Here is a 26,677-nt window from a genome sequence, read left to right on the forward strand (position 1 = left end):
CCAGGTGCGCGGCCTGCAATCTCTGCCTGTAAAATAAATTCTGCCTGTCGGATATTGCCCATGGGGCGTATCTTTAACAGGCGTTTGGCGGCAGTGATGTCTGGGGTTGTTCGCCCCCAGCACTTTATCCAGCTTAAGCGGCCCTTGCGGGCTGACTTGGCTGTCTGGGATTCCTTTTTGGCCTCATATAATGGTAGGTCATACTGGCAGGCCCCAGAGGTTTCTAATTCGGACCTCCACTTGTTTACCAATGCAGCTGGCACTGCCGGTTTTGGGGCCATTCTGGCCGGAGGCCTGGCATACGGCAGTGCTCACTCGGAACTTGGCTTTTCTGGAGCTCTTCCCTATTCTGGTGAGTTTGGAGGTATGGGGTTCCCTGCTTGTGGACAGACGAGTGGTTTTCCATTGCGACAATTTGAGGGTGGTGCAAGCTATCAACCAACTCTCTGCCTCTCCCCCCCCCCCCCCCCCCCATGGTACGCTTGCTGCGGTGCTTAGTTCTGCGCTGTTTGGAGCTGAATGTGTATTGTAGGGCTGTACACATACCGGGTGTTCGCAACGTGATAGCCGATGCTCTCTCTTGTTCCAAGTAGGACGTGTTTTGGGCAGTGGCTCCGCAAGCCGAATTGGAGGGTGTCCTGTGTCCGACAGAGATGTGGTTGTTGGGTCTGACAGACTAATGGAATTGGTCCAGGGGTTGGTCACTGTGGCTACATGGGACCACTATAACAAGGTTTTTTCTCCTGGGGGACTGGGAGGCCGCTGGGTTTTCTCCCTTGGCCATTTTTGCGCGCTTGGCGGGACTCAGCTTCCTGTTTAAGTTGCGGGGTGGGTAAGATGCTACCAAAGCATTTATAGTTCGCCAGGCACTAAAAGGTTTGAAGCGGGGGAGGGTGTCTTCGCAAGACTCAAGGCGTCCTGTCTCGGGCACTCTCCTAACTAATCTGTGTGAGGTGTTGCACAGGGTTTGCCATTCGTAATTCGAGGTTCGGCTCTTTCGCCTGGCCTTTTCCCTGACATTCTTTGGTGCCATGCAGATTGGGGAGCTGGTGTGCCCCAGTTGGCAGCAGGTGGGGGGGGGGGTACTATTTGGGGACGTTACGTGCTCTACTGATCGGATCTCATTCAGGATCCGCCGCTCTTAGACGGATGTCTTGGGGAGGGGAAAATGGGTCCGGTTGGGAGCCGCGCCGGGTTCCGGCGTTTGTCCTGTTTGGTCCTTTGGGGAGTATTGTGCCTTACGCCCTCCTCCCGCGCTACCCCTCCTGGTGCATGGGAATGGTAGTTTCCTTTCCCATTTCCAGTTTATTAGAGTGTTTTGTCTGGGGCCGGAAGCCATGGGTTTAGATAGCAGGGATTTTGCGGGCCATTCATTCTGTATTGAGGCGGCTACCGAGGCCTCTAGACTTGGCATGCCAGGGCAGGTGGTTCAGAGAATTGGGAGGTGGGAATCGAGACGTTATGTTTCCTATGTTCACCCGGCTGGTTTACTGACGTAATTTCTTTCCGCAGTTTCGGTTCCCCTCAGGATTTGGATCATCGGACATTCATATGTTTACTGGGCTGGGCAGCGTGCAGCGGTTCAGCCTGGAGGTGAGTGGTTGGGTTTCACGCCTTCCGAAGCAGAGGTTTGATGGCTCGGTATGAGGGGTATGAGGTGGGTTCGGCTCCTCCCTGAGGTGGGGCAGCTGTCCTATCTCCTGGGGGTGCCGAGTGTCCTGGTGGGGGAATGATCTGGGTTCAGTGCCCATTTGGGATTTGATTTCGGCGGTGAAGTGGGACTTAGCCTGCATTTTAGTTTTGTTCCCCAACGTGCGCTTGGTCTGGTCAGAGGTCATTGCCCGTAACTATTGGCGTGGCGCTCGGAGCCAGAGTGCCATGGAGCGTTGCCGACGCAAGTTTAACAGGCAGGTTTTCCAGTTTGTTTTGGGGGTTTGGGGGATCCCGGTCCGCCATACGGGAGGCGGCCAATTTTTTTTCGGGGGGGGTGGTGTACACCTTACGGAGGTCAGGCTCGACATTTTTAATCTCGCCCTACAGGAAGCGGTGGAACAGACCACGGGTGGTTTTGGTGGAGTTCCCTGCTGATTTTAGGGGTTAAACAGTGGGTCTGGTTGTGGGGGTATGTCCTTGCCAATTAAGTTTGAGGGGTTATGTTTAAGGATGGAGTAAGTTCAATATGTTTGCAGGTCTCAACCTCCCCTGCTTCAAAGGGTTAACATTAGGTTACCTATGGTGTCATGCCCATCGAGCGTGGATAAGGTCGGCTGATGGCGGGCATTGGAAAGATATGATTTTATGACGAGGGGAGAGGTTAATTAGGAACAATGTATGTTTATTGGCATTGACGTTTGGATCACTGTATAACCCTATGTGTTGAGTTATATGTTTATATGTTAAATTATGCTTATTTATGTCTAACGTTTTTTGGTTACAGAAAAAAGAAGATAATTAATAAATAAAGTTATGGATGTGTTATGCAGTAATTTATTTTATGTTATAATAAATGCGGTGGCCTGTTTCGTCCATACTAAGTTGTCTGTCGTTATTGGGGGGTTGAATGGGGTTAGTTATGTATTATGCTGCATCGAAATTCCCCACTACGTACATACATGTATATATTGGAAAAAAACTATTTCTCGCACCCCCCACACCCCAAAAAATGCATCTTCACATGTGTTTCTCTTAACCCCCCCTTTTCAAATTCTTGCCTCCTTTTGTGTTTTGTATTCCCTCTTTTGATTGTCTCACCTGCTTTAGTATATCTCATCCCCCATCCCTTTGCTTATTTTACACCCCTTTTATATGTCTCTTACAACGCCCCCTTTTTCATGTCTTACAATCCTCCTTTGTGTATCTTTTACTTTCTCCCAGCCCCTTTGTGTGTCTCATTTTACCCTTATCCAGCCCCTATGTATGTCTCTGTAGCATGTACTTACCCCACTCAAGTCGCGCAGCCCTCCTTTTGCCGCACGGTCCGACGTCAAGCCTACTTTCTATATATATATATATATATATATATATAGATGGACGGCCACGCAGATTGGTCAGACTGTGCGGCAGGAGGAGGTGAGTGCACTTGAGTATGGCGCACGGTCTGACCGATCTGCGTGGCAGGACATCTATATATATAGAAAGGAGGTGTGACGTCACGCCTGTTAGTAAAGTGACCACGTCATCATTGCAAACGTAAATTATTTTGAGTGGCAATGATGACGTGGCCTATTAGAACATAGGTAAGCCTATTAAAGGCTTGTTTTAGCCCCTAATCATTGCCCTATTGTGGTTTCTTGATAGATTCTCGTTTAGTGCTCCTAGAGATTCCCTTGTGATTTCTTTGTGATTTTCTGGTATCCTGACCCAAACAAAGATTTGGTTTATAACTATAAGACCTTTGTAAGAGCTTTCCATAAGGTGTTTGATCCACCTGGTAGAGAGAGGTGTGCCGCTAAATCTCTTATGAGGATTAAGACGGGAAATAGATCAATAGCACAGTATGGTATGTTTTCACACTCGTGCCTCTGAGGTGGATTGGAACAATAGTTGCTTAGTATATGCATTCATGGAGCTGGTTAATGATTCTGGGTGAGGTTTCAGTCAGAGACCTTCCAGTCCTTCTAGAGGACCTTATCGATTATCATATTGACATTGATAACTGGTTAAGGGAGAGAGCGCAACAGAGGAATCGTGTTAGACGTCCTACATTGCCTATAACTACTCGAGCCTCAGTACCTGATGTTTCTTCATCTACAGATACTGAGCCCATGCAACTAGGGGTGACCAAACTGTCTGTGGTGGAGAAACAATATAGGTGAAAAGAGGGGCTCTGCTTATATTGTGGCCAGAAGGGGCATCTCAGATTGACTTGTCTGGTGCGTCCGGAAAACCGTCGCACCTAAGGTCGCTCAGGGGACCAGCATTGGGTGTGACATCAGAATCCCCTATACCAGTGGTTTCAAACCTGTGGTACGCGTACCCCCAGGAGTACAATTCAGTTCCCTTGGGGGTACGCGCAAAAAATTCTGTAATGGCGGAACTGACATCCGCAGGCTGATTATGTGCAACTGCACACTGTCCCCATGCCCTAAGTTTCATTGGCAGCCAAGCACTGTAACTTTTAGCTTGCATTCTCCTTGTGCCGAAGTCCCGCCCCCGGCTCTGCCCCAACTCTGCTCCTTGCTTCCTTATTGGAGGGCCTACAAAGGCTTCATATGAGAGTAGAGCCGGACTGGCCCACCGGGATACCGGGAAATATCCCAGTGGGCTGTTGGCACCTGGGGCCGGGGAGACAGCTGGCTGACCTGCGGCCGCAAGGGGAGCTCTTCTGGCGGCAGCAGGGGGAGCTGGCTCTTCTGGCGGCTGCAAGGGGAGCTGTCTGTGCAGTATCTGCTCCCCCGCCCTCGCATGCTACTTAATAGGACCTGGGCCGGAAGATGTCATATTCCGGTGCCGGTCTCATTAAGCTGAGACAGCACAGCCAGCTCCCCCTGCGGCCGCTAGAAGAGCCAGCTCCCCCTGCGGTCGCCATCAGAGCTCTCCCTGCGGCCACAATCAGAGTTCCCCCTGCGGCCGCCAGCACAGACAGCTGTCACACATTCACACTCTGCCACCGTCCCCACTGTCACATGTCCACACACTGCCACCATCCCCACACATCCACACACTGCCACCCTCTTGTCACACATCCACACATTGCCACCCTCCCCACTGTCACCCATCCACACACTGCCACCGTCCCCACTGCCACACATTCACACACGGCCACCTTCCCCACTGTCACTCTCTCACACACTTCCCCACCACACTGTCACCGCCCCCACTGTCACTCTCCAACAGACTGGCCCACCACATTGTCACCATCCCAACTGTCACTCTCCAACACACAGGCCCACCACACTGTCACCACCCTCACTGTCACTCTCCCACACACTGCCACACCACACTGTCACCATCCCCACTGTCACTTTCCTACAAACTGTCACCACCCCCACTGTCACTCTCCCACACATTGCCCCACCACACTGTCACCATGCCTACCAGGGCCGCCATCAGGGGGTGACAACCATGATGGTTGTTATGGGCCCGGCGGCCCTGGGGGGCCCGGCCGCCCGGGCCCCACATGTAGCGGCGGAAAATGCACTTAGGGCCACCCGATGGGCCCTATATCTTCAGGGGCCCGGTCAGCACTGTGGCCGTGTTATAGCGTGACCGGGCCCCTTTTAAAAAAAAAAAAGCAGCCGTGCGGGAGGAGAGATAGCCCTGCAGTGAAGAGGGACACCCGCGCCGAATCCTATCAGCCCCAGCCACCCTCCTGCAAAGAAAAGGTAAGAAACAGGAGGGTGGCTGAAAAATGAGCTGTGTGTGTGTGTGTATGTATGTATGTCTGTGTATGTCTGTGTATGTCTGTCTATGTATGTCTATGTATGTCTATGTATGTCTGTATGTATGTATGTATGTATGCATGCATGCATGTATGTATGTCTATATGCATGCATGTATACTGTGTATGCATGTCTGTCTGTCTGTCTGTCTGTCTGTCATTATGTGTGTATAAATGTCAGTGTATGTATGTGTGTATAGATATCAGTGTCTGTATGCAAGTATGAATGTATGTATGTCTGTCTGTCTGTATGTCATTATGAATGTGTGTCTGTATGTATGTTAGTATATGTCTGTCTGTCACTATGTACACCTGTGTGTCTGTATATGTGTGTATGTATGTGTGTGTCAGTATGTATGCCTATATGCGTATCAGTAATGATGTCTGTTAGTATGTATGTGTGTGTGTGTATATGTGTCCTTTTGTATCAGTGAATGTGTTTGTGTCTGTGTGTGTATTCCTGTGGGCGGGATTTGGAGGCGGTCCCTGTGGGCGGTTTTGGAGGCCCCTTCTGATCTTCAGGAACTGGGAGGAAGTGAGAAACGTGAGAAACGTTCACTTCTTCCCAGCTTCCACAGGCCTAGTCGCACTGGAAAAAGATAAAAGGGGGCAGACCGAGAGAGGAGCAAGCCCGCAACTCCCAACAGCCCCAGCCAGCAGGAGCCCCCCTCCTGCACCCAAAAGTTAGAAAACTGGGGGAATTGTATGTGTGTTTTGGGGTGTATGTATGTAATGTTTATATCTGTGTGTATCTGTATGTCTCTGTATCTGTATGTATTTCATTGTTTGTATCTGTGTTTCTGTGTATCATTCTATCTGTATGCATGTCAGTGTTTGTTTCAGTGTGTCTGTGCAACTGCATGTGTGGCAGTGTTTGTATCTGAATATCTGTACATCTTTATGTATGGCAGTGTGTATCTGTGAATCTATGTATCTGCATGTGTGCCAGTGTGCCTGTGTCAGTGTATCAGCATGTCTGTCAATGTGTGTATCTGCATTTGTGGCAGTGTTTGTACTTGTGTAACTGTACATTTGTATGTGTGGCAGTGTATCTGTATCTGTATCTACATGTGTAGCAATGTGTCTGTGCAACTGTTTGTGTTGCAGCGTTTGTATCTTTGTGTTTGTGTATCTGCATGTGTGGTAGTTTTTGTATCTGTGTGTATGTATCATCAGTGTGTATGTGTCAGTGTGTGTATCTGTATGTATGTCTGTATAGCTGCATGTGTGGCAGTGTTTGTATCTGTGTATCTGCATGCGTGCCAGTGCCTGCATTTTCTTATGTGTGTCAGTTTGTATCTATATGTGTCAGTATCTGTCTGTATGTGTGGCAGTGTTTCTGTATCTGTATCTACATGTGTAGCAATGTGTCTGTGCAACTGTATGTGTGGCAGTGTTTGTATCTGTCTGTCTGTGTATCTGGATGTGTGGTAGCTTTTGTATCTGTGTGTATGTATCATCAGTGTGTATGTGAAAGTGTATCTGTGGCAGTGTTTGCATGTGTGGTAGTGTTTGTATCTGTGACCGTATATCTGTATGTATGGCAGTGTGTGTATTTAAGTAGCAGTGTTTGTATCTGTATATTTGCAGTGTGTCTGTGCAACTGTATGTGTGGCAGTGTTTGTAGCTGTGTGTCTGTATCTGCATGTGTGAGTATGTATTAATGTGTCTGTGTAACTGTACATGTGGCAGTGTTTATCTGTGTCTGTACCTCTGTATGCATGTCAGTGTGTTTATCGGTGTGTCTGTATCTGCATGTGTGGCAGTGTTTGTATCTGTGTAACTGCATGTGTGTCAGTGTATCTATATGTGGGACGGTGTATCTCATAGGCGTGCGCACTGGATGTGCTGGGTGTACCCTAATCCCCCCGGCCCGCACTATGTGCCTCCCTCCATGGGCCGGTGAGGGAAATCAAAGATCTCCCTCACCGACCCACAGGCAGAGAGGGAGGCAGGAGAGAACCCGAGGAGCTCTTGCCAGCAGCTTCGCCAGGTCCCTCTCGCAAGGTCGGAGCGTTGCCGTGGCAACACTCAGATCTTGCGAGAGTTCACTCACCACTGGACCATCAGGGATGGCAGCAGCATACAAAAGGTAAGAAGGGAGGGGGGATATTAACTAAATGCCCCCCCCACCCCCACACAATACACACAAACAGCACCCACACACTAACAGCACACACATATACATCACCCTTACATACACAGCACACACACTAACAGCACCCACACACTAACAGCACCCTTATACATACACTAACAGCACCCTTGCACATACTGCACCCTTACACACACAGCACCCTTGCACATACAGCACCCTTACACACACAGCACCCTCACACATACACACACACAGCACCCTCACACAAAGCACCCTTACACACACACAGACACACAGTGCCCTTACACGCACACACCAACCATTACAAACATACACACACAGCACCCCCGCACACAGCACCCTTACACACACACACACACTAACAGCACCCTCACACACACAGAGTGCCCTCACATGCACACACACTAACAGCAGCCACACACACACAGCACCCTTACACACACACATCACCCTCACAAACACACACACACAGCACCCTCACAAACACAGCACTTACACACACACACACAGCGCCCTCACACACACACACAGCACCTACACACACACACACACACACACAGCAGTGTGTGTGTGTGTGTGTGTATGCATGTATATATATATATATATGTATATATGCGGCATGTGTGTTTGTGCTTTAGGGTTTAGGGTTCACACCCTTATGCAATAGGCTGCGCACGCCTATGGTGTATCTACATGTGTGGCAATGTGTCTGTGCAACTGTATGTGTGGCAGTGTTTGTATCTGTGTGTCTGTGTTTCTGCATGTGTGGCAGTTTTTGTATCTGTGTGTATGTATCATTTGTGTGTAACTGTATCTGTGGCAGTGTTTGCATGTGTGGTAGTGTTTGTATCTGTGACTGTACATCTGTATATGTGTCAGTGTGTGTATTTGTGTAGCAGTGTTTTTATCTGTATATCTGCATGTGTTTCAGTGTGTCCATGCAACTGTATGTGTTGCAGTGTTTGTAGCTGTGTGTCTGTATCTGCATGTGTTGCAGTGTGTGTATCAATGTGTCTGTGTAACTGTTTATATGGGAATATATCAAAAGGTGTACTGTATAAAACCCAGGAAAGATAAAAGGAAAAAAGCTAACACCCCAAGAGTGTACCTCACTTACACCAAATGAGTTTAAACAAAAACAAATCTATACAACACCAAAGGGAGGAGTATAGATCAAAGAAGGGGGTAGCTCATAAATACAAAAACAATACAACCTGTCTGACAGGGGATATTCTTGAAACAATCTGAGAATAATAAAAAAAATCACACAATTGTTTCCAGTTTTATTCTTTCATTGTATGCACATATCTTTTGGCTGCGCTGTGATCATCATTCTGTTTGCTGGTCCTAAGGATACTTCATGGTTCCACTTGTTAGTGGACCTCTCCCTTTGAGAAAGAACCACCCCTACCCCAGTTTCTGAGGCATCGACTTCCAATATGAAGGGTTTGCTGGTATCAGGGTGTCTCAGTATGTTGGCAGAAGCAAACCTTTGTTTAAAAAGTTCAAAAGCCTCTATAGCTTCCTTAGACCATACCGTACTACTAGCTCCCTTACGTGTCATATTGGTGATGGGCAGTGGTGTATCCTGGTTTTGTGCTGCCCTAGGCGGTATTGTATGGGAACTTTGGGGGTTTGAGATCTAGTAGTGGGTAATTTAATGGTACTCACTCTCTTGGTGAGGTGTAACATACACTTCCCATTACAATCCTTTCCCCATTCCAATATTTCCCCATTAGCCCAGTCAATATGAGGGTTGTGCTTACTAAGCCAAGGAAAGCCTAATATGATAGGGCAAGAAGGAGATGGAATAACTTGGAATTTTATATCTTCCTTATGTAAGGCACCAATAGACATGTTAATGGGCAAGGTTTCATGGTTAATTAAGGGTTGAGAGAGTGGTCTCCCGTCAATAGCCTCAACGGCCAGAGGTGATATTCTCTCCTTGATAGGTATAGCATTCTTTTTAACAAAATGAACATCAATGAAAATGTCCTGCTGAGTCCATCAGGGCCTTGCATGAAAAGTTTTTGTCAACTATGATCGTAATATCAAGGAGAAATCTATTTATGTTATCAGTTATTATGAGAGTGAAACTACCGAACAGTCAGACCACCCCAGTAGTAAGTGTGCCTCCAATTACCGTTTGCAACAATGTTGCGAACGGGTAATTGGCCCTTCATGTAGTGGGTTCTTTGTTCTCTGGGTGGCCGCCATTCGTGAGACGAACACGTGGCAGCGGGCATTTTTAACTCCCGAACAGCGGTGTATTGCCGTCGAGTGTCTGGAACTCAAATCTGACACTCGGCTAGGCAAACACCGCTGAGACCTCCACACTGCCGTAAATTTGTTCGGTAGAAAGAAACAACCGCACAAGGGGATTAATGCGAACTCTTGTCTCCATAGCACAAGTCTTTCATGCAGTTTATTCCCTTTGTCTGAGACCAACCGCAGGGCCAAAAGGCATGGAACCAATTTCTTCTGTTCCCTCCAGCGCGGTCGGTCTTTTTACTACTTCCACAAATCTCCCGAACCCCTGGTCTGATATGGGTGATTTTTGGATATGTCACTCACCTAGATCAGAGCTACCAGGGGGTGTAATATTTAAAGGGGTACCCCTATGTTTAGGGGTACATCCAGAAACCCAGGGAATTTGTGTACTGTATAAGGGGATTATGAGTCAGGCTAAGAGGAGGAGATGTGTGGGCGGCTACTCAAGTATGATTGGATACTGTACCACTGATTGTAAATCCCTCCCTTGCATGGGAGAATGCTTTATAAGGAAGTAGTGTGAATTAAAAGTCAGTTCTGCTCCTGATGCTGTGTGTCGTCCGGTCATTGGGATCTGTATGGGGATATTTGTGGATTACTTTGTTTGCTGGAATTATTACTTCATGGTATTTTTACTACTTGTTCCTGAGCCTCACTGGGATCTTTAGTGGAGTTAACCTGTGGAATACCAGGCATCCGCTACAGTCACATTGTCTCCTTCTCCCCTTCACCAGCCCCTCTGTGTGCCTCTGCTCACCCATCCCCCAACCTATTTGTCTTTTTCTTTTTCCCCTTTCCCAGCCCTTATGTGTCTCTTTCTTCCACATCAGCACTTCTGTATGTTTCTTCCCCCACAGCCCCTCTTGTTTCCCTTCCTCAGCCCCTCTGTGTGTCTCTTTTTCCCATTTCCCAGCCCTGTGTGTTTCTTTCTCCCCCAAATTAATTTTGTGTGTTTCTTTCTTCCACAGCCTTTCTTTCTCTTACTTCCTCCAAATCTCTTTGTGTGGATCTCTCTCTGCCAATATGTGTGTCTCTTTTTTTCCAGCCCCTGTGTGTCTCGGTCTTTCCCAGCACCTCCATGTGCCTCATCCACCCAGCCCTTCCATGTGTCTCATCACCTCCAGCCCCTCCAAATGTCTTAATTCCCCCCAGCTCCCCCATGTGTCTTATTTCCCCCATCCCCTCCATGTGTCTCATTTTCTCCAGACCCTCTTTGTGTCATTCCCTTCCCTGTCCCTCCATGTGTCTAATTTCCTACCCAGCCCCTTCATGTGTTCCCCCAGCTCATCCATGTGTCTAATTTCTCCCCCCTATGTCTGCTCACCTATCCTGTAGCGTGGCTGAGCAGACTGAGAAAGAGGATCTTGTGTATCCTCTACCCAGTTTGAAAGAATGTGCTCTCAATGAGCACTTCCTGTCAGACCATGTAGAGGATACAGAAGATCTGCTCAGTCATGCTACATGAAGTGACTATTAGGAAGGGAGCACACTGTGCCTAAAGGTATGTCGGCCCACTGGGAAATGTCCTGGTATCCCAGTGGGCAATTCCAGTCAAGTCTACACTCCAGGACATACTTAAAAAATGAAATAACACAAGCTGCCGACTACTCAGAGAACCCAGCAACTAAGGCTGACCGGCAAGACACCTGCCTAACAAATGGGACTCGAACAAACAAAGGCTCACAAGATGGCGAACCTCCGTACAGGAGCACCATGAGGCACTCGGGCACAGCACTGTTTCACGTCTGGGTGACAGGTACATTCCGGCATGACACATACCCAATGCCAAGCGAACTCCGGCCACCACATAGACAGGGCTTTGGATGAACGGGCAAGAAGCCCCGGACTGTCTCAAGGCACAGGCACTGATGGCACTGCAGCCCTGGTATATCCTAGCGGACACCCGACAAGTTCAGGCTTTCCTGTGAGCCCCTGGCATGCCTCCATCTTAGCCTCTGGGACTGACATATGGACACAAACCTGTCTAATAATCAGAACAGCAACATGCAGAGTTTCTCATAAGGTGTACCTAACATTGAGTAATGTACTAATGTTCATTTATTTCACAAATGCAGACCATATATTGCATTACGGTATATTTCCCAAATTAATCACACACCTCACCTGTCCTGACAAACAGAACATTAGAAAGGCTGGGACTAAAAAAGCCTCCAGACCATGCACTCACCTCCCATTTTGTTGGTAGCCTACACTTAAATATCATGGTTTTCATTTCATAAATCTCTTCACTTACAGCCAAAGGTGAGGTCTGCATATTAAGCTAAGATGCCAGCGTAGCTAGGTGGAACTATTAGTACTCTTAAAATCAATGCTCTCACTTTATGTTTCAAATAGTTATATTGCAAGCACTGACCCTCGCTAGCATGGATGCTCTTCCTAACAAGCGCAGATTAAGCGAGTAAATTTCATTGTAATGAGTAACCGATAGTAAACCATGCTCTGTTAATGCATTTATATATAAAAATTGTGCACTGCTCAAATGCCATAAATATAACATCAATGTGATATATCTATGCTTACGAACGCTATTGTGGCAGAGTAAGCTGTCTTGTCTATCCATGCACTCAAAAATAAAGAATTTCAAAAAAAAATAATGAAATAAAGGTAATAAAAATGTAAATACAAATAATATATGCATTCTAGTTATGTATTAATAAAATTAATTCAATATATCTTCTCATAATACTTTGATAATTCTTCAGGTTATCTATTTGAAATAGTTCGAAACATCTTTAAGTTATCTTTTTTTTTCTTTTTACAATACAATACTATTAATTCTACTTTTAGTACAGAAGTCAGATTACCTTCTTTGAATTCTAACAGAATTCTACATGCTGAGATCTGAGAATATTCTAAGAATTTTAAGTAAAATTTGAAGAGCCCCTTACCGGCGAAATGCGCGCCGGGGCTTGAGACTCAGCCTCTCGATTAATTTCTTTGACCACTCTTATTTTGATTAATACAAAGTCTTGGGATGCTCTTCAATAATCTATTTAACACTTTGGGTGGCTTGGGGCTTCTGACTGATTTAGCCATCTGCAAAATCACGGCGAGCGCTGATACAGCACAGTGATACACTGCAGACAAAAATGTTGTGTCTTGCAGGTGGTTCTTACGTTAGCAAGCTAGTTGAGCAGTTACTTATTTGGATAGGTGCCCTCGAAGGCACAGTTGAACGTCACACATCTATTAGAATAAATTCTGGATGTTAAATTTCATGCATGCTAGCACTAAATAGAATTTTCCGTTAGGAAGTCAGCTCAGTAGCCGATAATACAGAAAGGTGTCCTTGAAGGCACAGATAAAAGTTACATTCATTTAATAGATTCACTCTGGAATCCTACTTGTAACGTCAACTAGCACTAATAGGTTTTAAAATCTCCAGCATTTTTTGCAATTCAGTAAATACGTTAGCAAGCAGACCGGCAATTAAAATATATTTTAAAAAGTTTCATTCTATTTAAAGCATCTCACAGTATATACAGTCTTGACAACAAAGATAACTGTTTAGGCGATATGCATTTACTGTTCAGCTTGCATTTTTGATCAGCAATTGTATACTTTATTGCAACATTAATAACGTCATTAATAACATTAATAACATTAGCCCTTGCACATTTGTAGACCGTACTAGCTAATGAGACTTTAGAATTCATAGTAAAGATATATATGTTTCCTTAGGTCTGTCTACACAGACATTCTGTCTAAGGACATTTTGTCTATTGGTTTAATACTCTTTTTAAGTTTCATATATTATCTATTCTAAATTCCTTCATCACACATTTAGGTTTTTGTAAGCATTTTTTTTGTCTACACTTTCTATAATAATTATTATTTTTTATTTTTATCTATTCTATTATTAAAATTTATGTTTTAAAATTATCCCAGCATAGGACAATATTTCTCTCCTTCTCTAATAAGAATTTCAATTGTTATTTTCCAAAACTTAAAACTTACCACAAAGGACTAGAGCCAAAAGGAGAAGGAATCGGAACATTTTGAGTAACTCTCATTCAATGGGCTTTGTTTAAGACTCATTGCCTCTTTTATACTTTGATTGTGGATGGAAAATTGAAGTGAACTAGAATCTTTTGAAAACAATGGGACCAATGGGAACATTATCAACAAGTTAATCATATAACTAATAACAAATATGTTTATGCTGTAAACATATCAAAATATTATCTCACATAACAAGAATGATTGGGTAACTAAAATAATAGATCAGGGTGGTGCAGTAGACATTTCTTACCTAGATTTCAGTAAGGCTTTTGACACTGTTGCACATAGAAGGCTTATACATAAACTGCAATCTTTAAGTTTAGATTCCAATATTGTTGAATGGGTAAGGCATTGGCTGAGTTACAGACAGCAGAGGGTTGTAGTCAATGGAGTATATTCGAAGAATGGGCTTGTCACCAGTGGGGTACCTCAGGGATCTGTACTTGGACCCATTCTTTTTAATATTTTTTATTAGTGATATTACAGAAGGTCTTGATGGTAAGGTATGTCTTTTTACTGATGATACTAAGATATATAACAGGGTTGATGTTCCAGGAGGGATAAGCCGAATGACAAATGATTTAGGTAAACTAGAAAAATGGTCAGAGTTGTGGCAACTGACATTTAATGTGGATAACTGCAAGGTAATGCATCTTGGACGTAAAATCCCAAGGGCAGAGTACAGAATGACTTAAAGGTAGGCAGACAATGTAATCGAGCAGCAGGAAATGCTAGAAGAATGCTTGGTTGTATAGGGAGAGGTATTAGCAGTAGAAAAAGGGAAGTGCTCATGCCATTGTACAGAACACTGGTGAGACCTCACTTGGAGTATTGTACGCAGTACTGGAGACCGTATCTCAAGCGGATATTGATACTTTAGATAGAGTTCAGAGAAGGGCTACTAAACTGGTTCATGGATTGTAGGATAAAACTTACAAGGAAAGGTTCAAGGAACTTAACATGTACATCTTGGAGGAAAGACGAGACAGGGGGATATGATAGAAACATTTAAATACATAAAGGGAATCAACACAGTAAAGAAGGAGACAGGGCCGGTGCAAGGATTTTTGCTGCCCTAGGCAAAACATGTTTTGATGCCCCCCATGTGTCCTGCCCACCATGTGACATCACAATGCCCCGCCAATATGCTCTATCATATGGGCAAACGCCAGTCTGCACAAAGTGTCCTTTATCTGAAAAGACAGTGTGTTTACATTAAAAAGCCTACAGACACAGGCTATAGACACCAGAACCACTACATTAAGCTGTAGTGCTTCTGGTGACAATAGTATTCATTTAATGTGAGGTAAATTAGAGATTAGTGCCACTAATAATATATTGGATTGCATACTTACCACCAGATGAGGACAAGAGGCTGATGATGGGCTCAGTCTGGCTCCACAGGTCTGGTGTAGAAGAGGCTCTCTGGAGACTGTTTGTAACAGTGCTCACAACAATTAACGAACAGGAAGCAGCTCCATTTTTGGGCCCCTAACACAGCTTAAGGTTTGGGCCCCAAGGGCTTGACCATGAGTATGCCTACAATGCCCACCCATAAATCCACCTTCATGGCCCACCCATGAGTTCTCTCAGGGAGTGGAGTGTATGTGTGTAGGGGATGTGTTATGTGTTATTGTAGAGGATGTAATGTGTATGTGCTGTTATGGAATGTAGTGTATAGGGATACCAATTTGGGTAAGGGATGTAGTGTGTGTATAGGGGATGCAGGGTATGTTTGCGTGTAAGGAATGCATTGTATGTTTCTGTGTGTGTGTGTGTGTGTGTGTGTGTGTAAGGGATGCAAGGTGTGTTTCTGTGTATGTAATTGAATGCAGTGTGTGTCTGTAAGGGGGGCATTGAGTGTGTTGAGAGATGCATTTTGTTTCTGTGTGTAAGAGAATGAGTGTTTGTGTGAGCGTAAGGGATGCATTGTGTGTTTTGGGTGTGTCTGTGTGTGGGGATGCACTGTGTATGTGTAGTGTAAACGAGAGGGTTTGTGGGGTAGGATAGGGACTGAGAGGGGTGCAGCTCTATTTAAAAAAAAAAAAAAATAGTGCTCTCCCCTCCTGTCAATTAGTGATCTTCCCTTCCCTCCTGTCCCTCAGTGTTCTCCCCTTTTGTCCCTTAGTGCTCTCCCTTGGCCCCCTGTCCCTCTGCAGTCCCCCTTTGGTGGTCTTCTCACTCCCCCTCCCCCCTTAGTGGTCCTCCCTCCCACCCCCTAGTGATCCTCCCTCTCCCAGACCCCTTAGTGGTCCTCCCTCTCCCAAACCTCTTATTGGTCCTTGCCCTCCTCCCCCGTAGTGGTCCTTCCCCTTTCCCCCCTCTCAGTGGTCTTTACCTTCTTTCCCCCCCTAGGGTTGTTCTCTCTTTCCCCCTTAGTAGTCCTTACCCTCTCCCCCCCACCTTAGTGGTCCTTACCCTCCTCCCCTCTACTTAGTGGTCCTCCCTTCTTAGTGGTCCTTCCCCTACTTTCCCCCCTTAGTGGTCCTTACCCTCTCCCCCCCCCATCTTAGTGGTCCTTCCCCTACTTTCCCCCCTTAGTGGTCCTTCCTCTCTCCCCCCCCCCCCCCCCGTGGTCCTTACCCTCTTCCCCCCCTTAGTGGTCCCCTTACCCTCTTAGTGGTCCTTACCCACTCTGAGTGAGCACTTCCTGTCAGTCCGACGGTGGCCGGGTACAGGTAACAGAAGTTCCTGTCTCATGTTCCGCACCGCACGGCCACGCTACATTGAGAGACCTGCAGGAGGGAGCGCTCTGCACTTCCCTCATGCCGGTCACTCAAATCCGACCGCCCTCCATACAGCAGTGCTGCGCCGCCTGGGGCTTGCTAAAGCACTCAGGCGGCGCAGCATGAGGAGCTGCACCAGTGATTCCGGACGCAGGGCTCCGGCGCCCGCTGCTTAGTTGCGCCCTAGACGCCTGCCTAGGTCGCCTTACAGGTAGAGCCGGCCTTGGGAGGAGACTATATTTAAAATAAGAAAAACTACCACAACAAGAGGACATAGTCTTAAATTAGAGGGGCAAAGATTTAAAAATAATATCAGGACGTATTACTTTACTTAGAGGGTAGTGGATGCATGGATTAGTCTTCCAGTTGAAGTGGTAGAATTTAACACAGTAAAGGAGTTTAAGCATGCATGGGATAGGCATAAGGCTATCCTAACTATAAGATAAGGCCAGGGACTAATGAGAGTATTTAGAAAATTGGGCAGACTAGATGGGCCAAATGGTTCTTATCTGCCATTCTATGTTTCTATGTCTATGTTTCTATGTCTATGTTTCTATGTTTCTATGATTTAGTAGAAGTGTCATCAAATAGCCTGTGATTTTTTTGTAAATTGACCACTTTTGTTTATTTTTAAAAAAATGTGATCTGATTTTTAAACTGTCAAGAAATTGAAATGAACTTAAAAAAGTGTATTTTACTGTGTGATGGATTTTAATTAAAGTTCTCTTAGTGTTATCATTCAAGACTTGGTGGAAATCTTTGAATCTGGAATTCCGTAAAGTGAACAAAATCCTTATAAGGATACCACACAATATAATATAACACAGTGCCATATAAATACAATTACCTCACAAGAGGGACTTTTAACTCACAATTGATAGGAATTGTAGATTATGCTAGCGCAGTGTACCTATAATCTTAATTTTATTAAGGACAGGAGGCGAGTATTTAGCATAATCTTTCTTTACTAAAACTCCAGCAGCACAGGTTTAACAATAAAGTTTAGTGAAAAAAACATTGCCATAGGGTATAAAAGGCCCTTCCTCTTGCATCATTTCCTCTTTCTTTGGTGCGAGATAATCATAAACATATCCTGCTATTACAATAAATAATGATAACGACGAAGAATCAGACTGTAAATGATCCAAATCCCGACTGGAAGATTGTCGTAGAGTGCGAAGACGATCCCATGTATTGATCCATGAAGAAGAATCAAACTGAAAAGAAACAAAAGACGTGAAAGGGATTTGGAAATGAACTGTTTGTCCTCATTATTATTATTATTAGCATAATCAATATTACTGTTTATAAAATGCCAGTTTATTCCATAGTACTTTACGTAAAAAGAATTTATCAGATGAGACAAGAATATTTTAACCGAAATAGGTAGCTATGATAGAGACATTAATATAGTCAAATTGTATGTATTAGGAAATCATAACAGATAGCAGTCGTAATTTCAAGATGTGAAATTAAATAAACCATGTAATAAAGAGACAACCACACCCCCTGAATTCAAATCTTTTATTGAAGTACAACCCAAGGAATGATAATTAGGGAGGGAAAAAGCAGGGTGGGAAAATACTCGCCTCCTGTCCTTAATAAAATTAAGATTATAGGTACACTGCGCTAGCATAATCTACAATTTTATAACAGGACAGGAGGCTTCATATTTTGCATTTTTAACGCTATGGAACAACACAGGATGTGTGAAGAGTCCGAGGAAGTAGAACACCCTGAAATTCTCTTCTCGTGACCCGGCCAATGAACATCGGCGAAGGAAGATGCGTCGTGGATGTCTAAGACGCATCCATGACCCGAATGACTGATAACCAATCGATCACCGCAACCATATGAGCAATGGTCAACGTGTCCACTCGGTAAGGTGGTGGCCATAACTGGTGTGAAAGGTATAGTATACAAAGGGAGAGAGAGAGGCTGTCTCGATTGTGAGATTCCTCGAGGGTTAGTTGGAGTGAGTATCCAAATCCACAGGACAAACCCGTAGGAATAGAGAGAACCACGACTAAGACCCATAACCGAGTGTATTCCGATACTGGTTCTGGAGCGTATGACGCCTCGCAGCATACGAAAAGTCCTGTCGTGGAACATGAGCCGCCAAAGTCTCCGATGGTATCTTGTGGGTTGTCCGTAAAATGGGAGAAAGTGGAAGGGCAGTGGATAGCCCAGAATGGAGTCAATAGGGTCGGGAGCCCCTTCGATTCTGCTGTAGTGGCGAGGTGCGTGTCACCCAGATCTCCGTCATGCGATGGTGACCAAGGAGTCCCGTTGTCAGTTGTTGTCACGAAACAGGTAATCTTCTGAGGGAACCCTAGTCGTAGGGTAACCTTGCGTGTAATTTAGAAATGGTAAATGTCCTCCGATATTATTAGAGTCCGTTACCAGACTCCGTCCAGGTGTTTTGTGTAGTCGGTTGCCGCGATATTGTCCAAATGTAGGAGAATACAACTATCAGATCTGTCCCAGGCTAGCTGTAGGTTGTCGGTAATCTCAACGCCGGCCGTCTCTTCTCCAGATCATGGTTCTCTGGTAGGGGTATGTGCAGCGATTACTTGTGTAGTAAGTAACGTCTTGTAGTCTAGATAGGTGAGGTAGTGGATTCCCTTGTGGCAAAGGGCGCCCTGACTGGTTATAAAGGTTTCTTGGGTACCATGGGTCGTACCTTAATGATAGACATGTGAATTGATTTGTTTGGTCCCGTCGATGAAAAAACAAAATGGACAAATGGGTCCCTGGTGTGACTATCCTGGACGGGTATGTGTCCGCCCAATCCTAATGATTGAACCCACCTAGGTGTGGGGAAGCTGTAGGATGGTGCCAGAATGGTAGTCTCCCGACTACTGTGAGCATAAAATTATCCCCGAGTTAATCAGTGACGTCTGGAGCGAATGCCCAGCGCTTCTTGGAAATAAGTAAGTTTCCTCATATGTGAGATTTGTGGTCCTCCAGTACCCGTAGAGGGGTGGTACTGGAAGATGTGGACTTCGACCCCCAATGGTCTACCAGGTATCCAGATTAAGCATTAGTTCATTGAGCTAAGTTACCCTACTGGGTCGTTCAGCCCAGGAGTATAGAGGAATCCTATGTCCTATCCTTCGGCCATCCGGAGTATTCTAGCCTCCCTACTCGAGTAGAGGTAGCTTCCTTATTTCATAATAAGGTAGACCGCTGCCCATGGTTACACCATGAGAGCGTTGAAACCGGAGAAATGTAAGAGTATAGCTGTTTCTCAGTAATGTTCTGTTGTTGGGGTGAAGTGAGTGAGGGCGTGCGACCCGGAGTCGAACATACAGTCTCCTTGTCCCAGGTTTTGTGGCTACAATTGTATGGATCGTGGATGAAGGCCTGGCAACCCCCATTTCGTCGATCTCTGTGTGTTGTCTGAACGTGCAGCGGTCAAATCCGTGGAGTCTCCGGAGATTTCCTTAATATGTTGTTTGGATAACTTTCCGGCACATCGAGGTTCTGTTCCCAGGCTTGATGTAATTATTTGGAGAGTCCGTGATGGAATACTTTTACTTGTCCTTTGTATATGGGTGCTTGGCCCCGGGCCTAGTAGCTCATGAATTCATAGGCAGATGGGGTACCATGGTTCACAGTCTCTGCAAGACCCTGACCCAGCCTATTGGGGATTGTTGTCTGCATTGAGGTTGCCATTGCAATTAACCTAGGCTGAAAGTCTTGAGTGAGAGGTCGTCTGTTGACCTTTCCGTCTGTTGAGTACATATATCTATATATATATATATATATATATATATATATATGGACTAGGTACATGTGTAAATGTGTTAGGACACCTAGAGCACCTCCGGCCATAGTTCCATGTGGAATGCGCATCTGTGAGTGGGGGAATAACCCCAGTAGTAAAGGGGTTCATCACAATAATAAAGTGCACAGAAGTCCGCAGACGAGTGTTGGAGTCTGATTACTGCAACATTTTTCCCCTTCCTCAGTGAGGAGTATGTGGATCACCCTAGTCGTATTGTGGGTACCATGCATAGAGTCATATATACATATGATATAGCAGGGGATGAGCCTGCTTGTACTGTGACTCTTAATTGTATAGCAGGGGATGAGCCTGCTTGCACTGTGACTCTTAATGATGTAGCAGGGGATGAGCCTGCTTGCACTGTGACTCTTAATGATATAGCAAGGGATGAGCCTGCTTGTACTGTGACTCTGAATTGTATAGCAGGGGATGAGCCTGCTTCCATTGTGACACTTGTGCCTGTGGGGGTCGCCTCCTATAAAGGGGTCACCCCAATAAAAAAAGTGCACAGTAATCCATTGGTGAATGCACATCTTTGAGTGTGGGGGTCACCCCAGTAGTAAGGGGGGTTGCCCCAATAATAAAGTGCACAGAAAATAGCGTTTGGATAGTTTTATTCTGGGGACTTCTCTAAGGAAGTCAGTGTCTTCCGTTTCAGTGGCCGTTGCGGTGTCGGTGTCTGTTTTCGGGATCTGCACCAGTGGCAATAGCCTTCTCCACTGAGGCAGCCACCGCCGAATTTATCATTGACTGGAAGTCAGATGGTGGTGATTGTGGTGAGTCACTCAACATGAAGTAGTGGAGTATTCCTCTCTGTGAAAGACAGGAGAATGTCAGGTACTGAAGTACGTGAGTAGTAGTACAGTCGGCTTCCACTAATGACTGGGTTTATCTGACCCGAGTGTTATCTGACCCGAGACCCTCAGGTCGCATGGGGTCGAGTGGCCTGAAGAGAGGGTCACCCTCTGTGCGACCGGGATGAGCGGTCGCATAAGTGGGCCGCACCTGTCAAGGGTGGAGGGCCTGTTTGGTTTGGGGTTCACCCAATAATATATGAATTGTGGAGCCTGTACATTTGCAATTTCCTCACTCCTTGGTAAGGAGGTGCGTGGATCACCCCAGTCGTAGTGTGGGTGTCCGATATTCACTGCATAGAGTCATCTTGTTAGTGTATGGCAGGATGTTGAACCTGCGTGCACTGTGTCTCTTTGAGCCTGTGGGGGGGTCACCCCATCTGAAAGGGGGGTCACCCCTGAATAAATCCTGCACCGAGTGCTGTATGGCTCCGCTTGGGGGTCACCCAGCATAGGGGGTCACTCCTGTATTGGCAGGAGCGTGAGTGGGGTTCACCCCCAACTGAGAGGGGTCACCTCTGTATAGACACTCTGCAGCAGTGTAATGGCTAATGTACAGTGCAGTTTGTTATCAGCAATGTTCCACAGTAAATTATTGTTTAATGGAAATACTTAACTATACATATCCAACGTGTGAGTCATAACTGCTAGGGGCGCAAATGGCGTCGTGGGTCTCGCAGGTGCGAGATCTAAGATGGCCGCCGTTCACGGCAAAACGACAGCGCGGCTAGCAGTTGCGGCCCGCCAGCGTGGATACGAAAAATACACAGAAATTAATAGATCACAAGATATAAGATCGTGAACACATTCTCTGGTTACCCAAATAGGTGATAGAACCTGTGAACCATAAGATATGGACAGTGTACTGCTAGTGTATTAGCCCATTGAGCTAACCTAATGCATGAAATACATTGTGAAACATCTATATATACACATACATACACATATATACATACATATATACATACACACACACACACACACACATATATACATACACACATATATATATATATACATACACACGTTATATATATATATATACATACACACACACATATACACATGGTGCTATGTATATCACAGCTCCTGACTGGCATTGAAAAACCCTGTAGGAGAAATGAGAGCATTCCAGACCGTGTGAATCACGGTCTGGGAAGGTGGCTGGCCGCCTTGGATCTCGCGGTCTGCGATACCCAAAATGGCCACCGTTCGCGTGCAAATCTTAATGCCGGTAACGCGGATTCCCACACTCCCCCTCCCGCTGACCCTAACCAATGCCCCAGTCCCTGGTTTGATAAGCGCAATCGTGGTAACTTGCCGCGATTGCGAAATGAATGACAGGGAGATAGTGAGAGGGAAGCAAAGGTAGTATAGGTGGGGATATAGGGGAGAAAGGGAAAAATTTAAGAAAATAAATAGTGCTAATCAAATATAGAGACAATTCATCAAACACAGTGTGAATGTAAAACCATAGTAAGAATGGGCAGAGAATACAAGATTCTGACAGAGTAAATGTAAATTCAATAGTAAGTATGAGCAGAGAAAGGAAGCTCTGACAGTGTAAATGTAAATTCAGTAGTAAGAATGAGCAGAGAAAGGAAACTCTGACAGTGTAAATGTAAATTCAATAGCAGAGAATAAAATACTCTGACCTGTCTGACTGGAGCAGCAAAGAAAGAGGAAATGATGCAAGAGGAAGGGCCTTTTATACCCTATGGCAATGTTTTTTTCACTAAACTTTATTGTTAAACCTGTGCTGCTGGAGTTTTAGTAAAGAAAGATTATGCTAAATATGAAGCCTCCTGTCCTGTTATAAAATTAAAAGGAAAGGCATAATCCTGTATACAGTATATTTATTATGAAGTTATTCTCACTTTCTTTTTACAACACAAACATGATGCGAGTCTCATCGTTGGCATCAAACACTAGAAAGCAGATAGTAAGGATCTGTCCATCAGATGGCAGAGATGTCTATTATATAGCTGACAGATGCACGTTTGGGGAAAGTAGCACAACAGTGACATTAGGACAAACAGGGAGTAACGAAAGAGCCAAAAGGAAAGTACACTTTAGAGAACGGGGGGTAACCCCAAATGTAACATAGCAAAAAGAGGGCAAAAAGTGTACCTAAGTATACTGAGTTATTACTCAAAGATGCGTAGATTCAGAGAGGGCTACGGTAAACTATACAGAATATTCAACTGTAAGACAGCGTCTACCATTGGTCAATTGCTCAGCAAAATAAGCAAAGAAAAACAAATAAATTGTATTAATTAATATTAAAACCACGACGTGCTGGTGTACATAAGTGTAAACCTAAAATAGTGATAACCTGAAAACCCAACATAGGTGTAATAAATAAAATGAAGAAAGAAAAAGTCTCAGTCAGGACCTATATATCTATATCGTAAGTACGTAATAATATTATCAGGACTGATGAGTGGCCCCCAGGCCGCTGGGTAGGTGTGAGAAAATCTCAAACCCTTCTTACGGCAACAAAGGGTAGTACGTATAGTTTAGGGGGAACAGGCCAGTATGATAAGGCTCAGTCCTGAGTAAAGAATATCTAGGTGGGGATAGAAGGAGACAAGAGCACTTTCTCCCCGTACAGACGGAAAGATAGTGGCGGTCACGGCTGTATTATATGCCACTGGTTCCCGTAGCAAAATAACTTGTTTCACAGATGTAATACCAGCGGTGGTGTTAACAGCTTCGTGACCTGTTGTCTCTGCGTATACTATAGCAGTGGCAGTGGTAAATCTACCCATATGATAGTATCAGCATGAAAACGTAGATGATCAAATATAGCGTAGAGTATCAGCTCTCTGCACCCTAACGAACTCCTCTAAAGAACATTTGCTTCATACGGTAAACAGAGCAGTATTAATAAGTTGTCTTTTAGGAAAGGAAACAGCTAGTCCCCGTGCCTTCATGGGCACCTAACAATAAACCCACTCGATCAAACAGAGTATCTTTAGTATACTTTGGTATATACTTGCTTTATACGGTAAACAGCGGTATTGATAAGTTGTCTTTTAGGAAAGGAAACAGCTAGTCCCCGTGCCTTCATGGGCACCTAACAATAAACCCACTCGATCAAACAGAGTATCTTTAGTATACTTTGGTATATACTTGCTTTATACGGTAAACAGAGCGGTATTAATAAGTTGTCTTTTAGGAAAGGAAAAAAGCTAGTCCCCGTGCCTTCATGGGCACTTAACAAAAAACCCCACTCGATCAAACAGAGTATCTTAAGTATACCGGAAAAATAGTTTGTGCAGGAGCTAGGTTTCGCTAGGGTGAAGTAAAGAGTGCTGCTGAACAGAGTTGCCCTGCTACTAACGCTGGAAACTGTGCCTTCGAGGGCACCTCGGATCTAACCCCCCTGGTAGAGATACCTATCCTCAGAATAATGAGGAACTAATGGTAAATTCTAACTACTGGTGTGCTGCAATAGAGGTCAATGGGCACACTGGAAGCCTCCAAATTAAGGCAAAATTAAATATAGTTAGAAAAATAGCGTGGTCGCTGGTTCCAGTGCTTCCCTCTAAATCATAGGAGAAGTACTGAAGGACACCCTGACGCGCGCGTTTCGCCCGACCTGGCTTGTCTCCTTCTATCCCCACCTAGATATTCTTTACTCAGGACTGAGCCTTATCATACTGGCCTGTTCCCCCTAAACTATACGTACTACCCTTTGTTGCCGTAAGAAGGGTTTGAGATTTTCTCACACCTACCCAGCGGCCTGGGGGCCACTCATCAGTCCTGATAATATTATTACGTACTTACGATATAGATATATAGGTCCTGACTGAGACTTTTTCTTTCTTCATTTTATTTATTACACCTATGTTGGGTTTTCAGGTTATCACTATTTTAGGTTTACACTTATGTACACCAGCACTTCGTGGTTTTAATATTAATTAATACAATTTATTTGTTTTTCTTTGCTTATATTGCTGAGCAATTGACCAATGGTAGACGCTGTCTTACAGTTGAATATTCTGTATAGTTTACCGTAGCCCTCTCTGAATCTACGCATCTTTGAGTAATAACTCAGTATACTTAGGTACACTTTTTGCCTTCAACAGTGACATTATAACCGTGGGAGCACAATAAATAAGGCCACAGCAGCATTGTCATCTGGAATATAGTGCAGATCAACTAGACTTAGTCAAGTCTTAAAACTATGGCAGGAAGAAGGTCGATCAGTTATCATGTTAGTTTATGTATCAATGAATGACAGCTCATTTTTTACATTTTTGGTGGTCAACACTGGTTTTACTAAATAAAAGGCATGTCGGGCAACACAATATGCCAATACAGGAAAGGTTTACTGTAGCACGCATGATTAATCAGAGATATATTTGGCGGAAACAAGGTGCAGGGTCAGTATAGGACCCGCCTAGGGGGGTCTGCCTTGACGTTGGCAGGCGGGCATTCCTTCCAATGGCCATTGGAGTAACTAAATGACCTCCATTTGTTTAAATATAGATAGGGATTCCGGAGAGAGCGCAGGTAACTTTTTCTTTGGTTTTTACTGTATGTATGGTTGCTGATGTGTACTGTGGTTGTTGCTGCCGCCCAGGTGTGATGGGAGTGAGCGCAGGACTTATCTTTTTGTATTTGTATGCATGATGAATGCTGATAAGCCAAACCATAACATTCTTTTATTTTTCTACCATAAGCATTTCCTGGAATGGAATATTGTGCACCCACCATTTTTTTGTTTTGTAGAAATGGGTTTTCTGCAAAAACCCTTGGTTGGAGTTCCGATTACTGAGTGGGAGTCTATTTGGGTTACTCTTGTGTTCACACCATGTACTCTGATTTCCACTTATTTGGGGTTTTACTGACAGCTGTATCATGGGAGGTTAAACAAATGAACAATTGATAACAGCTTTATGAATGTATTTCCTTTTTTTTGTATGATCACATGTTATTTTTATGCGTGGGAAAAGATATGAAGAGATTCAGTAAAAATATGGCAATGCATTTTAATTTTAGGCTAAGGTATAACAATTTTGACTTCGGTATGGGGAGGCTAGTGGGAGTAAATATTGGCAAGGAAGAGAAAGCCAGAGTTAGCAAGTTGTATGTAAGTCCTATGCAGGATAGACAAAGAAGAAAGACTCACAGGCACTCCGAATTCAAGCCGCAGGCAGTTTTATTGCAACAGAATGCAACGCAACGTTTCGACCGTAAAGGTCTTTTTCAAGCTTGAAAAACACCTTTACGGTTGAAACGTTGCGTTGCATTCTGTTACACTAAAACTGCCTGCGGCTTGAATTCGGAATGCCTGTGAGTCTTTCTTCTTTGCCTATTACTCTGGGATTACTGGTCCTGCTCTGGAGCACCCATGCCCGCTGGGAATGAGTGCGGTTCCCACCATCTACTCTGCTATGCAGGATAGAAACTCAGCATTACTGCTGTTCCAAGAATAAACAGGTCAAGGTCAGACATACAGTTATCAGGAATGTCAGATGCAATGCAAAGGTGAGCTAACTAATG

At 44.8% G+C, this 26,677-nt stretch overlaps 1 protein-coding gene across 1 annotated transcript in view; it reads right to left on the reverse strand.

Annotated features, from left to right (window-relative positions):
* Positions 1–13,789, reverse strand: part of LOC134569137 (chymotrypsin-like elastase family member 1) — a 118,740-nt gene extending 104,951 nt beyond the window's left edge. The window contains exon 1 of the mRNA XM_063428052.1: positions 13,749–13,789. Coding sequence (XP_063284122.1) covers positions 13,749–13,788 — 40 coding nt within the window. The 5' untranslated portion in view covers position 13,789. The remainder of the gene's footprint in view (positions 1–13,748) is intronic.
* Between the last annotated feature and the right edge of the window lie 12,888 nt (positions 13,790–26,677).

Source organism: Pelobates fuscus, chromosome 1 (assembly GCF_036172605.1).
Source record: "Pelobates fuscus isolate aPelFus1 chromosome 1, aPelFus1.pri, whole genome shotgun sequence".
Lineage (NCBI taxonomy): Eukaryota > Metazoa > Chordata > Amphibia > Anura > Pelobatidae > Pelobates > Pelobates fuscus.